This window comes from Tenrec ecaudatus, chromosome 7 (genome assembly GCF_050624435.1).
Source record: "Tenrec ecaudatus isolate mTenEca1 chromosome 7, mTenEca1.hap1, whole genome shotgun sequence".
In the NCBI taxonomy this organism is placed as follows: Eukaryota; Metazoa; Chordata; class Mammalia; order Afrosoricida; family Tenrecidae; genus Tenrec; species Tenrec ecaudatus.
In genome coordinates, this window is record NC_134536.1 from 9,753,642 (window position 1) to 9,769,500 (window position 15,859).

Here is a 15,859-nt window from a genome sequence, read left to right on the forward strand (position 1 = left end):
TCTTTGTAATTCAATCAGACGAACTGCACAAGGCGCATGTAAGATTCACTGGAGTGTGTCGGCGATGCGAAGGAGCCGTATCTGACCCCTCTGGCTTCCCTACTGCCACAAGGCAGGGGTGAGACATGGCTTCAGATCCTTCCATGCCTTATTCTGATACCTTCTGTACCCTATTCCGACACCAAACCATCCTCCCACAGCACTCTGCTTCTCTGCTGGGCTCAATAATTCATTGCAATGGTCACATGGAACTCACAGACAATCCTCATCATTAAGCGGCTCACTAGGGGAGTTAACAGGTTAGCACAAGCCAGCATCCGTAAGCAGTAAGGATACAGTCATGGTCCTCTCCTCTCCTCTCAGCCAGCAGTCGCGTCTCTCTCCGGTCCTCAGCCTCTCCGCCCCATGGACCTTGGCCTCTGCCTCCTTGGGCCAGGAAATGTACCCCACTGCTCTACCGTACAGTCCCAGAGTCTCAGGGCTGTTCCTCGGGGTGTCTCGTGGATGTTTTGTTTCGGCTTCTGCCACTTCAGAGATCTTGAACATTCTCTTACAATGGCCTCAACTGATCTCTCTGTGTTTCTGCTCCTGAGATGGCTCTTATGAAGGCAGGTGTGCCTTTGATGGAGGTGTCGTTTTATCTTTTAGGGACTATACCCCCCAGGAAACCAAGGCTGAGACCTGGTTCACACCCTTTACTAAACTCAGGACTTAATCCCGTGCCTCAATCCTGTCCATTCACATGATAACACATCACATAAGGAATTATGGCTAGAAGGGCAGATTAATTGACTACACGGGGAAAGTGAGAAAACTAAGAGCATCAGAAACTCCTAACTTTAGAAAAGAAGAGGAGGCAGGCTATCGGTATTCCTAAAGTGACAACCTAAGGACAGAAACATCTAGTTACCAAAGGTTAACTGACGTGGAAATCACAGAACAATGGTACAGATCTGGCTTACCATCCACTAACTAGTTTCTTCACGTCCTCTGGTTTATGTGTCCACTAACTAGTTTCTTCACGTCCTCTGGTTTGTGTCCACTAACTAGTTTCTTCAGGTTCTCTGGTTTATGTGTGATGACACTCGTGTACACAAACACACAAATACAGGGCCCCCTCCCAAGACTTGATCTCACAAATAAAAATAAATTTATGTGAAATAGAAACCCCCTAAGATTGTCTCAAACATAAAACCCCAGGGCTTCCGACAGGAGCTATTAGCCTTATTCTTAAACGAGACATGAAGGGCCCAGGAAAGGCAGCCCCACGTTCTATAGAGTAAAGATGGGAAGCAAGGAGGTGAAAGGGGGCAGCAATGAAGAATCGCCCAATTAAAGTCTTTCTTCTACAAGAGAATGCCTTTCTATTGTGAACATGTCCATGGACTCATGAGAACTCAAATATAATACTGCTGTCACCAAGAAACCAGGTGAAGGGCTGAAATTCACACTGAAGAGAGCGGAAATACTTCTCTGGAAAATTAACTGTGGGCCTGGTCTGTCACCTAAAATACTGGGATTCAGAATGTCTTTCCGGTCACTTCAGGCTTGTAGTCTAAGCCTGTAGCAGCGCCCCAACAAGCCAGACATAAAAGTAATAAGGACACTGTCATTTCATTACTTACTGAGAATGCATTCTTCCTCCTTCCCAATTAAAATAATGGGAAGGAAAAAAAGAAACCATCCCACGTAGAGGGAGGGTGGGTGGATGGGTGTGGCCTTAACTGAAAAAATGTACTCGGGTTTAATCACCTCATGGAAAACACAAACAAATGAAAACCCACAGCAATCCTATAGGAGAGGGTAGAACTGCCCTTGGGTTTCCGAAGCTATAAATCTTTAAGGGAGCAGAAAGCTTCATCGTTCTCCCTCAGGAAGCCTGGGGTTTTGAACCGCTGACCTTGAGGCTAGCAGCCCCACAGACCCACTATGCCACCAGGAAGTGGGGAAACTAGAAAAGGAAGGCAGGGTCCTCTTTTTTTTTTTTTTTTTTAATCTTTCCTCACATCTCTGAGCTGCTGACAAGGATCCTCCAGCACAAACACTGAGACAGAGACGCTTGTCACCTGAAATGGTGATGAAAGGAAAGGTGAAAGAAACAGCGAGAACGTGCCTTCGGAGACCCACAGATATGAAGCCGGAGTGCTTATACAGGCTTTATGGCTCTTACTTGGCAAGCACACTTGATTCAGGTGTAGTAGTAGAAGACTAAGTGTTCTTTATAACTGTATAAACAAATTAAATTCAGGCTTAACTATCAATAATAATAATAATAAAATAACCCCCCGCTCAGGTTTCCTAAATCTAATCATTGCATATACCTGCACCAGTGGCTAAGCTGCATCCCCTTTACAAATACCCCCGGCACCTTCTCAAAGTCAAACAATATCCACTGCCATTGAACGGATGCCTACTCAGAGCGACCAAACGATTAAAAAACAAAATCTCATTGTCATCACGTTGATTCTTACCAGAGAATTGCCCCTTTGAGTTTCTGGGGTTATAAATATTTTTATGGGAATAGAGAACCTCATCTCTCTCCAGAAGGGCAGCTGGTGGGTTTGAACTGCAGGTCTTTCAGGAAGCAGCCAAGAGCATAACCACCTGCTAAAGGAAGACCCCTGAGAAGGTGGACTGACACAGTGGCTGCAGCAACAGGCTCAAAATTTTTAATTCCGAAGATGGTGCAGGTCAGGGCCACTGTGAGTAGGAACAGACTCAATGGGGCCTGACCCTACTACCAGCAGCTGCCGCAAGTCTGCCTGGAGCAGTGGGTTCCTTTAAGATCTTGATCTTTGGAGATCAACTGAGAACAGCAAGTGGAAAGATTAGACAGGAGACTTCTGGGAAGAAGTCCGTGCAGGAGGTGGCAATGGTTGTAGTGCTGGCAGACTGTAAGTTCACTGACTTTGTAGGTAGAAATGGGTGGACTGGTGTAGGCCTGTGGGTACCCTCAACAACACAGTAAAAAGAAAATTTTTTTAAGAAGAGAGTAAATACACCTTAGAGGCCAGCAGATCTGTGGGTGTGGGAAACCCCCAACACTAAGGCCACGTGCACAGTGGCAAAGGGAGTGCATGCCAGGGTGTGAGGCATACAAAACTGGGGTCTTCTGGGATGCTGACCGCCGTCACATTTCCTTAGAAATTCTTGGCTTCCGTTTTCTTTTGGAAAAGGCCAACACAAAATTGACTGTGTTCATCGAAGAGGACAGGTCTTATCTCATCTAATAAACCCCAGTGTTTCCACTGACTGTATTAGCAAGAAGGTAGTAATTTCAGCAGCAGTTGACAACAGGCGACAGTTGTTATAGAAGCTACACCTCGGAGAATTCGGAGCCCCAAAGGGAAAGGAAGACTATGGCCCTCTTTCCATTGGATTTCCCATTTCTCATCCCTTTTCAACTAAGTATCCCTTCCTTCCCGCCCCCAGCAAAAGCCAAACACGCAAACAAAGGCGGGGGGGGGGGGGGGGGGGGCATCGAGTTTTCAACATCCCACAAGCAGCTAGCTAACAGCTTTCAAATGAAAGAGGTGGGGACGGAGGGCAAATGTTTATGAAAGATATTACCATGAACTATTTGCAGGCGTAACCACATCCCAAATCAACAATAGCTCAACGAAGCAGGAACTGCCAACCCGCCCCAGATCCTCAGGCTTTCCCGGTTAATATTTTACATCAATTACCCTATTGAAAACGCCCCAGGAAAGGGGCGCCGAGGGTGGCTCTTGCTGACTCAGGGCGCAAAAAGGTGACAGCTGATTCCACCAAGAATCGGCGAGAAACAGCAAAGGGCCTCTGCAGGCCAATTCCCAAGTGGACGTCCCCCCCCCCCGAAACTCGGGCGGGGGCCTCCCCTTCCCGCACACACGCCCGAAAGCACAGTCCTCTCCCTCGGGCCGGTCCACTCCGCCTGGCAAGACCGTCCACGCCGACAAAACGTAGCAAAAGCAGAGACAGACAAACAGAAAGGACGAAGTCCAGGCAGGCAGGGTTGGACTGAAGTTTCGGGGCTCGCAAAGCCCGATCGCCCCTGCCGGGCGGCGCGGGCCCGGAGTCCCCACCCCAGCCCGTCCCCGGGGCCCGCACTCGGCGGGGGTCGGCGACGCGCCCCTCGGGCTTCTGCCCCCGAAACGCCGCGCCGTGGGGGCGCCGGGGAAACACCCCAACTCCGGAGAGGGGCGCGGCCGGGACCTGAGAGCTGCGGGAACTGCCGGCCCGGCCCGGCCCGCGCCGCCTTCAGGTGCTACCCCGGCGCCGGGCGTCCCCGCCCGTCGGTCCGTCCGCCCGGACCCCGCGCCCCGGGGCCCCCGCCGCGCCGGAGCGAGCCTCGGGGCGCAGACCCCGCGTGGTCGCGTCCGTGGGCGCCCCCGTCCGTCCCCCGAGGCCGAGCGCGGCCCCTCCGCGGCGGCCAGGCCTGCGCCGCGCGCGCCTCACCTTGGTGGCCATGGCGGGCGGCTCCCCCGGCGCGGGCCGGCCGGCTCCGCTCGTGCGCCGCGGCTGCTCGGGCCGCGCGGGGCGGCGAAGGCGGCTCGGGCTCGGCCTGGGCCCGACTCTCGGCGCTCCGGCCCCGCCGCGGCGCTCGGCGACTGCAGCCCCCGTCGCGCCGCCAGTTCCTGCCGCGCCGCCCGGCCCCCGCCCCCGCCCCGAGGCCGCCCATTGACCGCGGCGCCGCGCCGGCCGGCGGAAGCACGCCGGGCCCCGCCGCCCGCCCGCCGCGCCCTTTGACCCCACGCTCGGACCCGCGGCCGCCGCCGAGGGTCGCCCCGGACCCCTCACGACGCCCGGGGGGGGGCGGGGTGGAGGTGGCCGCGCGGGACGCCCCCGAGTGGCCGCGATCGCTCGGCACGGCGGGGGGCGGGGGTCACGCCATCCGGGACTTTGCCCCCGGCGCCCCGGCCGGGAAGGAGAGCCGCCGCGATGGCTTCCCGGGGCAGGGCCTCGCCTGCAGGCAGCTCCGGCCCGTCAACCTCCCTCTGGACACCCTAGGTCCCTTGAAGAGGGTCGCAGGGCCCCGCGGGGTGGAGGGGGGCCCACAGGGACTGGAAGGCCGCAGCTGGCCCCCCCACCCCCACCCCCAGTCTACAAGTGTTGCTGGATTTTAATAAGAATGGGTGACTGCGGCGGAACACATGGCTGGAAGTGGATCTGGATTGGCATACCGGTCTAGGACGTTTTGGTTTGATTATCCGCGATATAGGTTCAACGAGGTCATCCATCCGGTCGACTTGATTAAGCTGGAGAGAGTAGTAGTTACAGTGAATGCCGAAATCCCACTCGTTCTATTCGATATCAATTATACGTTACGCTCAGTGTCGCGAGTGCTCCTGAAACGTGTGGCTGCTGAGCTTCCTGGCCAGAGTTCTAGTCATGAGCATATTCATAAATGGTTGTCTTTCTAAATAAAAAGAAGGCCAGAGACGCATTTGTTGACAGCCTTCTTGCTGTTATCTCTGGCTTTCCTGTGCCAAATTCTCATTAAGTCGTTGAAAGAGCGTTGAGGAGGAAGTCATCATTGTGCGCTGTTTATGGATATGAACAAATCAAGCCTGGCTGAACTTTGCCAATACCCCTCCAAACAGAAAATGCCCGTATCCTTGGGCCCAGCAATTCTACTTCTCGGAATTGTTCCTCTTATCAGACCTGCACAAGTGAACGAAAATGCGCATTACAACGTTCTGAAAGAACCCCAAACAGAGAGCAGCCAATATGTTTGTTAATGGGACTATTTCAAGAAATAATGAAATACAAGCAGACCATGGGAAACAAGTGTGGGATCTTGGAACCTCTAGAAGATCCAAAGCATCTCATGCCATCCTAGGCCTCTCTCCTTAACCACACTGGCCTCTCGCTTCCTCCTGAGCTCCTGGCCCTTGACCCAGAGGCCCAGAGTCATTTCCATGGGCATCTGAACAGTGCAGTCAATTGCACAGGGTCTCCTGCCCAGAGAGGCCCTGGGCTTCGTTTGCTGCTCTGCTGTCACCATCTTGAAATTCTTCATAGATCTTTAGATGAGTGGCCTCGCATGCTCATTGTTTCACAAGACCTTGCAAATCAGGTCGCTGGTCCTGGCAAGGATATCGCATGTATTGTTCGTGTCTAAAATGTCTGGTAACTCTCCCCTCTCTTTGCCTTCCTCCACAGACCAACCAATCTCTCCTTTCCCTGGCAACTTCCCTGAAGTTACTCAGCCCATCCCCATCCCATCCTGTCTCTAGCACAGCACCTCGCTCAGAGTAAGCGCCCACTAAATGTTGGTTGAAAGAATGAATAAGCGCTTTGGGAAAGTCACACCCTAAGTAACAGAGCGTTTGCCTGACTATATGGAACAGAAATGAATATGAAAAACATCGCACAGTACAAGATTTCTGCACGTTTGAATCTATTTAATACAAAACTCCAACTTTACTACTCACTCCAGAACTCACCGCCATCAAGTCAGTTCCAACTATAGCCTATAAGACTGAACAGCAGTGCCCTGGGGGTTCCGAGACTACGACTCTTGATGCGAGTAGATAGCAGGTGATTTGAAACAGCGACCGCAGGGTTAGTAGTCCACCCCGAGACCCAGTATGCCACCACGGCTCCTAAGAGGAAAAAGCGTATGACAAAATCCTAGTAATTTAAGTGATGATTTTGACTAAGGCATGTGAAAATAAAAACCGATCAAATGACCAGTGTTTTCTTGACTCGGACTGTCCAACTTCACTATTAAAAATGCAAAAAATAGAAATATCAGTCATGCAAGGTAGCTCTTGTGGGATTTATTGTCAAAGTATGTATGTTTATCACAAATGTGCTGTCCAGTGGCTAGCTGACATTTGTCTTAGATGGCATTGTCAAACACATGGTGTGGTAGGCCAGGTTGGCTAGAGCTACAAATCCAGTGATACACATATGTATAAGAAAGACCTTTCTTTATATCAAAAGTATTATATATCAAGAAGTCATCCAAGCCCACGCTCACTCAAATCTGTAAGTCTGACACTAGTCCATAAATCCCTCCTCAGATTCACAGATGCACGTGCAATCACACAGGATTCAGGAAGATCAGAGGCCAGTGGGTGCAGAGTCTTGTGGATCCAAGGGGGGTAGAAACATGGCAGGGCTCTGGCAGCTCTCAGGGTGGTCAGAGAAGGGGAAGGGGAGAGTGAAGGAGACTCCCAGGGGTCTCTTGATGAGACAGGCATACCGCCAAGGAGACAGCATTTGATGCCCCTCTCCCCCACCCCAGCTAGGAGTCTCTAGTTGACATAAAATCATCTCACCACCGCACATGAAATGGCAAAATGCCAGCCCCTCATTTACAACTGCAGCAAGGGCCGGGGAAGTTTCAGTGACCCCATTCTCAGGTCCGTATACTAAGGACCGGCTAGCAGGGCCGGCTCGCCCACTCACTGCCACGGATCTCCAACTCGATCATTTTCCAACGAAACACTCTTTGTGGGGAGAAGTGTGAAGAAAGCTGCTTGGAGGCGTCAGGAATCATAGTGAGACACAGGACAACAGGACGAGGACCCCAACCTCAACCATCACAACTGGTCACCCCGACCTCAGCAATCACAACTGGGCTGGTCACCCCAACCTGAACAGTCACATCTGGGCTGGTCATGGCCGTTCAGCTCCACCCACCCACCTGGGAGAGTAGACGCAACCAAATGACGTCTATTTCTCTCAGCTCACAAAGTCCAGGTGCCCAGGGGAGGAGTGGCTTCTGCCCGGCTGAAAAATGGCCTTCCCTCAAGATACCCAGAGGTCTGGGCAGTAGGTGGTTTTTGTCTTCTTTGTCCGTTTGAGCACTTCTCCCTTCCCTCCCCTCACCCTCATTCCTGTGAGCAGCCTTGAAGGTGGCACCTTCCAGTGGCCACACACAGCTCAGAGCACAGAGCCTAGCGTTAGGACTTGTCGTTAAGCATCATCAGGTCAATCTCAGCTCACGGTGACCCCACTGGGCGGTGTAAAAAACTGCCCCATAGGGTTTGGGGGGCCTGTGATCTCTATGGAGGTACATCACCAAGTCTTCCTGCTTCAGAGGGGCTGGTTGAATTTGAACCGACAAGCTTTGGCTCAGCAGCTGTGTTTTGAACCTTTGAGCCTCAGGGGCTCCTTCACATTGAGCCCGGTACGTGACAAATGCAGCTATTTCCTCAACAGCAGAAGTCTCATCGCTCCCATTGGGAGTACAGTGAGTTTGCATTTGTGAACTGCCAGCATAAGGCTATAAGTAGATTGCATTTTCCAAAAGCAAGGCTGGGGGGAGGGGGCGTTGCCAGAGCAACAGAGGACCTCCGCCCAGTCTCCTGCCCTTTTTATGAGGACAAGGGATGGGGTGATAGATTTATAGAAAGCCCAATGCCAGGGGCAAGGCTGGTGGTGACAGGAGATAAATGAGGATCCACTCCGGCCTTGCATCTCTTCAGTGATGCTGGGATGTTATTGCTACGTCCTGATGGAGTTAAATGTGCTTTTGTTCTCGCCACAGAAATGGATAATAACTGTGTTGTTGGAAGTCACAAGACCTCTAGTCCCAAGTGCCCGTTTCACATGGAAATGGCGGCTTTGAACATCCATGTTTTGACTTGTAGTGTGTTGTTTGCAGGTACGCATGCTGGTTGGGCAGAACATCAACACAGCCCTCCTCTGTCTCGTTAGGTCCTTCCTGTCTTCCTTAGAAGTGCTGACTTCATGTAGAATGATCTGGATGTTGGTCCTTGCACCATTAGGGACGTTGCTTTTCTAACCCTGAACTTCCTCAACGGCGGAGTGAAGTCATCGTCGCACCTGCCTCGTGGGTTTGGCGTATGGATGGAATGAGATCATGGGGCCCAAGAACTTAGCTTGGTAAGAGAACAGAAAGAGTAGGGGCATCCTTCAGAACCCCAGGATCATCTAAGACCCCAGCAGGACATGGGCACCAACCAAGAGGCGCCTCAGGGTTAGAGCGTCTCACCATACTTAGTCAGTCTGTAGACTGTACAGATCATCTGAAAAGCGGCACTTCATGAAGAAGAATGTGGCCTTGGGACTGGAGGAAAGAAAACTCCTTAGCAACCCGTGATAGGCCGATGCCACACCCTCACTCCGGAGGGTGAAGAGGACTCGACGCGCTTGCTAGTGAGGATCAAAGGTGGCAGTCTTCAACACGGATGGAATGAACATTACCACTGGAGCTTAGAATGCGCTGTGGAGCAGATGCACGCTAACAAAAAGAATCAGGAACGTACATTGGCGATGGCCACCCTGAATACAAGTGCCCGTCTAACAAGCAGCTCCCCGAACTCAACAAAAATTAGGTATTAGTTCTGTGGAACTGGTGGGAACCAGCTGAAATCCACCACTGGCTACACCTCAACCCCAAACCAAAAATAGTCCTTAGCAAAGTCGGTCAGTCTTCTGAAGAGAAACCTTTAATATCAGCATTGTGGTAAGGAAACACAAAGAAGGAGGAATGTGGGTTCAGATCTAAGTCTTGGTCAAAGTGGCTAAGAAAGGAGGCAAAGGAACACTGAAGTGGGCTTGGTGTCTTTAGTGATAGTCAAGTTCATTACCAACACTGGGGGTGGGGGGATTCCTCACAACTGGACCAGTACATGACATCACAAGGAGTGGTTACACGCTTGAAACAGTAAGGAGCTTATAAAGCCCTCAAGTCCAATATTGAGAGTAGCCATACCAGGAGGGGAAGGGGAAGGTGGGGGGAGCAAGGGGTGCATTACCATAATCTACCTCTAACCCCCTCCCAGGGGGGTGGACAAAAGGATGAAGGGAGACTGGCTTACATCAGTCAGTGTAAGACATGGAAAGATTATTTATAATTTGTCAAGGGTTCATGAGGAATGGAGGGTGGAAAATGAGCTGATACCAAGGGCTCAAGTAGAAAGAAAATGTTTTGAGAATGATGATGATAACAAATGTACAAAAGTGCTTGACACAATGGATGGATGGATGGATTGTGGTAAGAGTTTTATGGGCCCCCAATAAAATGGTTTTTTAAAAGTATTAAAAAGCCAGGATGTCACATTGAAGACTAAGATGGTCCAGACCCACTCCATAGCCTCCTAAGTTTGCAAAAGTTGGGCAATGAATTGGGAAAGTCAACGCAGAATCGATGCCTTGAATTCTCGTGTTAGCGAAGAACATTGGCTGTGCCGCGGACTGCTAGAGAACAAACAAACTTGGATGAGAAGAAACAAAGCCAGAACGCTGCTCGGAAGTGAGGATGCTGACATTTCATCTCATGTATGTTGGACGCGTTCTCAGGAAGGGCCAGCCCCTGGAAACGAACATCAAGCTTGGTAGGTTCCAGGATGAGTGAAGAGGTGGAAGCCCCAGCCTAGATAACTAGCTCAGTGACCGCCACAGGCTCACACAGCAGCGACTGTGAGGATGGTGCAGGACCAGGTAGTGTTTTCTTCCGTCCTGCGTGGCATCACTGGGAGTTGGAACTTACTGGGTGGCGCCTAACAACAACAAAGAGGGGCTGAGAGTGAAGTGTCGGGGGTTAATTTTGTACAGGGCTCGCCTGTGCGTTACGTTATTGTTCGATGCTATCAAGTCCACTCTAACACAGGATGACCCTCACACAACAGCAAAGAACAAAGCACCGCCCAGCCCCGCACCATCCTCACCACTTCCACTGTTGCAGCCGCTGTGTCAACCCATCCTGGCAAGGGCCTTCCTCTTTTTTGATGCCCCTCTGCTTCACCAAGCATGGGGTTCTTCTCCAGGGCCTGGTGTGCTGACAACCTGCCCAAAGGGAGTGAGGTGAAGTCCCGCCATCCTTGCCTTTAAGGAGCGCTCTGGCTGTGCCTCTTCCAGGACAGACCTGTTTGTTCTTCTGGCCCTCCGCGGACTTGCAATAGTGCTCACCAGCACCCGCGTTCAAACACCGCGCTGCTTCTTTGTGTTCGGTTAGCTAGTTATATGTTTTGTGTGTGTGCTTTGGCTGGCTAATCAGTTGGTTGTAAATTATTGCCCACGTTGACCCAGTCACCTTTCTTCCCTCTCTGAGAAACACAGAGCCATGGACAGTAATGGGACCCAGTGGCCATCCTGGAAAGCTAGCAGGATCTGACTCCTGGGACCTGAGCAGACCAGGAACATGGAGTCCGTGTGGTGGGAAGAGACGGAGGTTGGTGTGCCTGCCCAGATGGCATGGGTGGCACTGATGAGCAGGGCAGGTTTGCCCTTGGTTCTTGACCAGACTGTTTTCTGGGTCTGGGTAGCCCTGATCCTTGAAAGGAAGGCTGACCTGAGATCAGCCTTGACCTTGAACTCCTGCTGCAGTACGGACCAGTGTGGGCAGGCATGGTGAGATGCGGTTCATTCAGCTCTCAGCCCCCAATATCCCTGTTGCCCGTGCCATCTTGACTCCAGGGCAGCTTGATTCTCTGGCAGGAACCCTCAGGGATATATTTGCATTCAGTGATTGAACACAAAGGAATAGGGATAGGAAGGAGAGTTAGATAGGAAAGGACATTTTGAAAGATGTCAGCGCACCTGTGTTTGTTGAGGACACAGGACGGGGAAAGTCACTTTAAAGCTTCACGTCGCACAGAGCACAAATGCTCTGGTACACGCAGACACACTCCCTCTCTTCCGACTGGAAGGGAGCCCCAGGGTTGGCACTAAGCATGCCCGTCAGCGGTATACTGAGACAGATGTGGTGGAGAGTTGGCTGTGCCCTGGCAGGCATGACTCGGCTGAGTGCTGCCTGGTGAGCCAACGGCCCTGGAGCTGGGCAGTCTTGACCTCAAAACTCAGTCCTGCTACTCACCACTGTCTGAACCTGAGCGTGCTGTTTCATTTGATCTTCAGTGTTCTCCTGAATAACGACACTGCCCTAAGGGTTGTTGGGAAGATTGGTGAAACGCCCTTTCGTCAGGGTAACCTCCTGACCCCACAGCTCCTAGAGCCCCTCCCTGGGTGGACTTAGCTTTGTGGGCCAGTAGCTCAGTGTGGTTCTCAGATCTATAGCAAGTGTCCCCCAGTTGCTCCCCCACGGGGAGGATGACAGCGTCTTGATGGGCCGTGCCGTTACCTGAGTGGATCGCTCCTCTATGGTGTCTTCCTTCCCTTTCCTCAGTACACTCTCTCTCTCCTTCAGCTTCATGTCCATCACCTGGTGGCGGTGGTGGTGGCGGTGTTGAATCAATCCTGACATAAGGTGACACCATGGAACAGAATAGAACTGCCCCACCCAGGTTCCTAGTCTGTCGTTGTGGTGGGGACAGATCACCAGGCATTTTCTCCAAAGCACACCGGGTGGTGAGCAGTCGAGCACTTCGCCCTTGTGCCTTCTCTTCTGTTGTGTCTAGCATCATCTTCTAGCTCAAACGCCAAACCTAACTCACTGCCATTAAGTTGGTGCTGACTCATAGTGACCCTATAGGACAGGGCAGGACTGCCCCTGTGAGTTTCTGAGACTATTAACTGTAGAAAACCTGTCTTTCCCCCACAGAGCAGATGGTTTTGAACTGAGGATCTTGTGGATAGCAGCCCAACCTGTAACCACTATGCCACAGACCTCAGTACCTTTTATAGTGACTCTATAGGGCAGAGTAGAGAACTGCCCCCTGTGGGTTTTGAGGCTGTGAGTCTTTAACGGGGAGGAAAAGCTCATCTTTTCCCTGAGCAGCTACTGGTGGTTTCAAGTAGCTGACCTTGTGGTTAACAGCCCAAACGTGTAACCCACTGTGCCACCGGGGTGCTGTAAGAATTGACACGTGGCAGTGAGTTTGTTTGGTTTGAGTTTTCAGTAATGTTTCTGCTTCTTAAATTACCAAACCTTTGATTAAGTAAGGAGATGTCAACATTCAAGCTATTCTTTCAAGTAAATAAATGCATATTGTTGTAGTTGTCAAGTGCCAAGTCGGTTGCAGCCCACAGTGGCCCTCTGCACAACAGAACAAACCACTGTGTGGTCCTGCGCCATCCTCACGACTGTTCCTGTGCCAGAGCCCATTGCTGCAGACACTGTGTCCGTCCGTCTCCTTGGGGGCCTTCCTCTTTTCACTAACTCTCGACTTAACCAAGCACGATGTCCTTCGCCAGAAACTGGTCTCTCCTGACCACACATCCAAAGCAAGTAAGATGAAGTCTTGCCGTCCTAGCCTCTAAGGAGCACTCTGGCCGAACTGCGACAGATTCTTATGTCCGTTTGGCAGTCTTTGGTCCTTTCAGTATGCTTCTGCAGCGCCACTGTGCATTCAAACACATCAATTCTTCTGTCTTCTGAATTCAAGGCCCAACTTCCACATGGATATGAGGTGACTGAAAAAGCCCTGGCTTGAGCCAGGCTCGTCTTAGTCCTCAAAGCCACCCCATTACTTCTCAGTCTTCTAAAGACATCTTGTGTAACCGATTCGCCCAATGCATTGTGTTGCATTTGATCTCTAATTGCTTCTCCCGTGACCATTGACTGGGGATCCAAGCCAGATCAAATACTTGACAACTTCAATCTTTTCTGCATTTATCATTATGCTACCTATTACTCCAGGTGTGTGGATTTGGGTCTCCTCTATATCGACTTATATTCCACACTGAAGACTGCAATCCTTGCTCTTGATCAGCAAGTGCTTCAAGTCCTCATTTCCAACAAGCAAGGCTGTGTCATCTGCACATCTCAGGTGGTTAACAAGCCTTCTTCCATCCTGATGCCACATTCTTTTTCCTCGAATCCTGCCTCTCTGATTTACTCAGCACGCAGATGGAACCAGTATGGTGAACGGATACAACCCTGATACACCTGATGCACACCTTTCCCATTTGTAAGCTAAGCGGTATCCGCTTGTTTTCTTCACACAACTGCTCTTGACCCCTGTACAGGTTCCGTATGAGCACAATCACTCTGGAATTCCCATTCTTCTTCAGCAGACTCATTCTTTGTCACGATCCTCACAGTCAAATGCCTTTGCAGCACCCATAAAACTCAAGTAAACATCTCTCTGGTATTCTCCGCCTTCTGCCAAGATCCATCTGGCATCAGCAATGACATCCCGGACTCAGCGAGGCTTTCCAAGTTGAGGCCAATTTTGCTGCAATTGTATCAGACTTTAAATCCTGAGCTCTCGGTTTGCAGAGCGCTTTGGTTTATGGTGTAAGCCCTAAATCTGTTTTGAGACTCCACATAGATTCAGCCTTCGGTGGGTTTTTTCCTATCACCTGACAAGGTAAATAGCTTTCCTTCAGGCAGCGTGCCTTTGGTAGTGGATTACTACAACTTCCCAGGTCAATCCAGGAAGGGGTAGTTTGGCCCTTAGGGATTTGCCTGTGTGTGGCCTACAGGAAAATTGGGGCACAAGGGTCACATGGTCAAGAGTTATAGCCTGACTGCCTTGGTTGGAGAGCTCCTGAACCAGTCTGGTGAGCACTTTCTAGCTAGCATAAGATACATGTTCCAATTATGGTCCCATTCCCGATTCTGCGGCCCTACCTGTAGCTGTGGTGTACTCATCTGCTTTTGTGATAAAACAAATGCAAAACAAAAACAAAACAGAACCTCACCGCCATTGAGTCATTTCTGACTCACAGTGACCCCTGGAGGTTTCTGAGACTGTAACTGTGTACAGGTGTAGGAAGTCCAGTCTTTCCCCTGCGCAGCTGCTTCAGCGGGCGGTTTTCTGTCACTCCTGGGACACCATCGTGTGACCATGTGCCGATGGTCTCCCTCATCCCGATGAATTGCCCTCATCTGTGTCCTGTCTAAGACTTAAGAAATGTTATCCATAAGTTATGTTTGAGATTTGAGGTCTCTTTTGTCCCCTACAACACAATTCACACAGCCCAAGGAAGCAAAGCAGAAGCCACTGAAAGGGGCGGCTACTCATTTGTGGCTGGGGGCAAGGGCCAGGCACCTGTGCAGTTAGAGCAACCATTTATTGCCGCAGCCAATTATTGTGGTGACACCCCAACCATAGCATTATGTTCATTGCTACTTCATCACTGTCATTTTGCTACTGTCATGAATCGGGCGACCCCATGAAAGGGTCATTTGACCCCCTACAGGGGTCTCGACCCACAGATTGAGAACCACTGAGTTAGAGGGAGCACAGGCCCCGAACACCTCAAGGTTGGCTTTGCTAGGAGGACTCACAAAACTTGCTAGAAGCGCCTATTCCCATGGCCGCAGTTCATTACAGAGAGAAGATAGAGATTCAAACCAGGCAAAAGAAGCACCTTAGACAGCGTGGATGAACGAACGCCTCCAAACATGGAGCTTCCTGGTGTCGTCTTCCCTCGGAGTCAGGACTACATTTCTGTGTTCAGTACCCATGCATGACAACGTGCACAGGGTACCACCATCAACCAGGGAGCTCATGGGAGCCTTGATGCCCAGTGTCTTCACTGGGGCCCCATGGTCACGAAAGCGTGGTTGGCCTGCCCCCTGGCAGATTGCAGAGTGCTGGCTCTAGGGGAAGGCTTGCCCTCTGTGTCTCCAATTCTAGGAGGTCCCAGCACAGGGACCCCATGCCCAAAGGTCACCCTCTGCTCCAGGCTCTTCTTTCTTGGTAGTAGGTCTTCCTCCTTTCTCCTTTTGTCTCTTGTGAGTTCAAAGGTGATACAGACCACACCCCAGGAGACTGCCCTTACCCCAGATGAGGGCTGTTATGGGGTTATGAGTGGTCCAACCGCCCTTAGTCCTTTTACAACTGGTTGGCTTATCATCTCAGATCATATCATGGAAGCATCATTAGATAATTGCCAAACCATGGCCCAGCTAAATTGACACATATTTTTAAGGACATAATTCAGTCCATGACACATGCCAGAATCATGGCCCAGCTAAATTGACACATATTTTTAAGGACATAATTCAGTCCATGACACATGCCAGACACTTAGTCATTGAACCTCATAA

At 51.1% G+C, this 15,859-nt stretch overlaps 1 protein-coding gene and 1 pseudogene across 2 annotated transcripts in view; one reads left to right on the forward strand and one right to left on the reverse strand.

Moving 5' to 3' along the window:
* The window catches only part of SNX9 (sorting nexin 9), an 84,955-nt gene extending 80,178 nt beyond the window's left edge, over window positions 1-4,777 (reverse strand). Inside the window, exon 1 of one of the 2 annotated variants that reach the window (XM_075554332.1) lies at window positions 4,438-4,777. In XM_075554332.1, the coding sequence (XP_075410447.1) occupies window positions 4,438-4,449 (12 nt within the window). In that variant the 5' untranslated portion in view covers window positions 4,450-4,777. The remainder of the gene's footprint in view (window positions 1-4,437) is intronic. The other variant, XM_075554331.1, reaches the window with a different exon arrangement.
* LOC142453140 (proline-rich protein 11 pseudogene) overlaps window positions 4,448-15,859 on the forward strand; it is a 38,896-nt pseudogene continuing 27,484 nt past the window's right edge.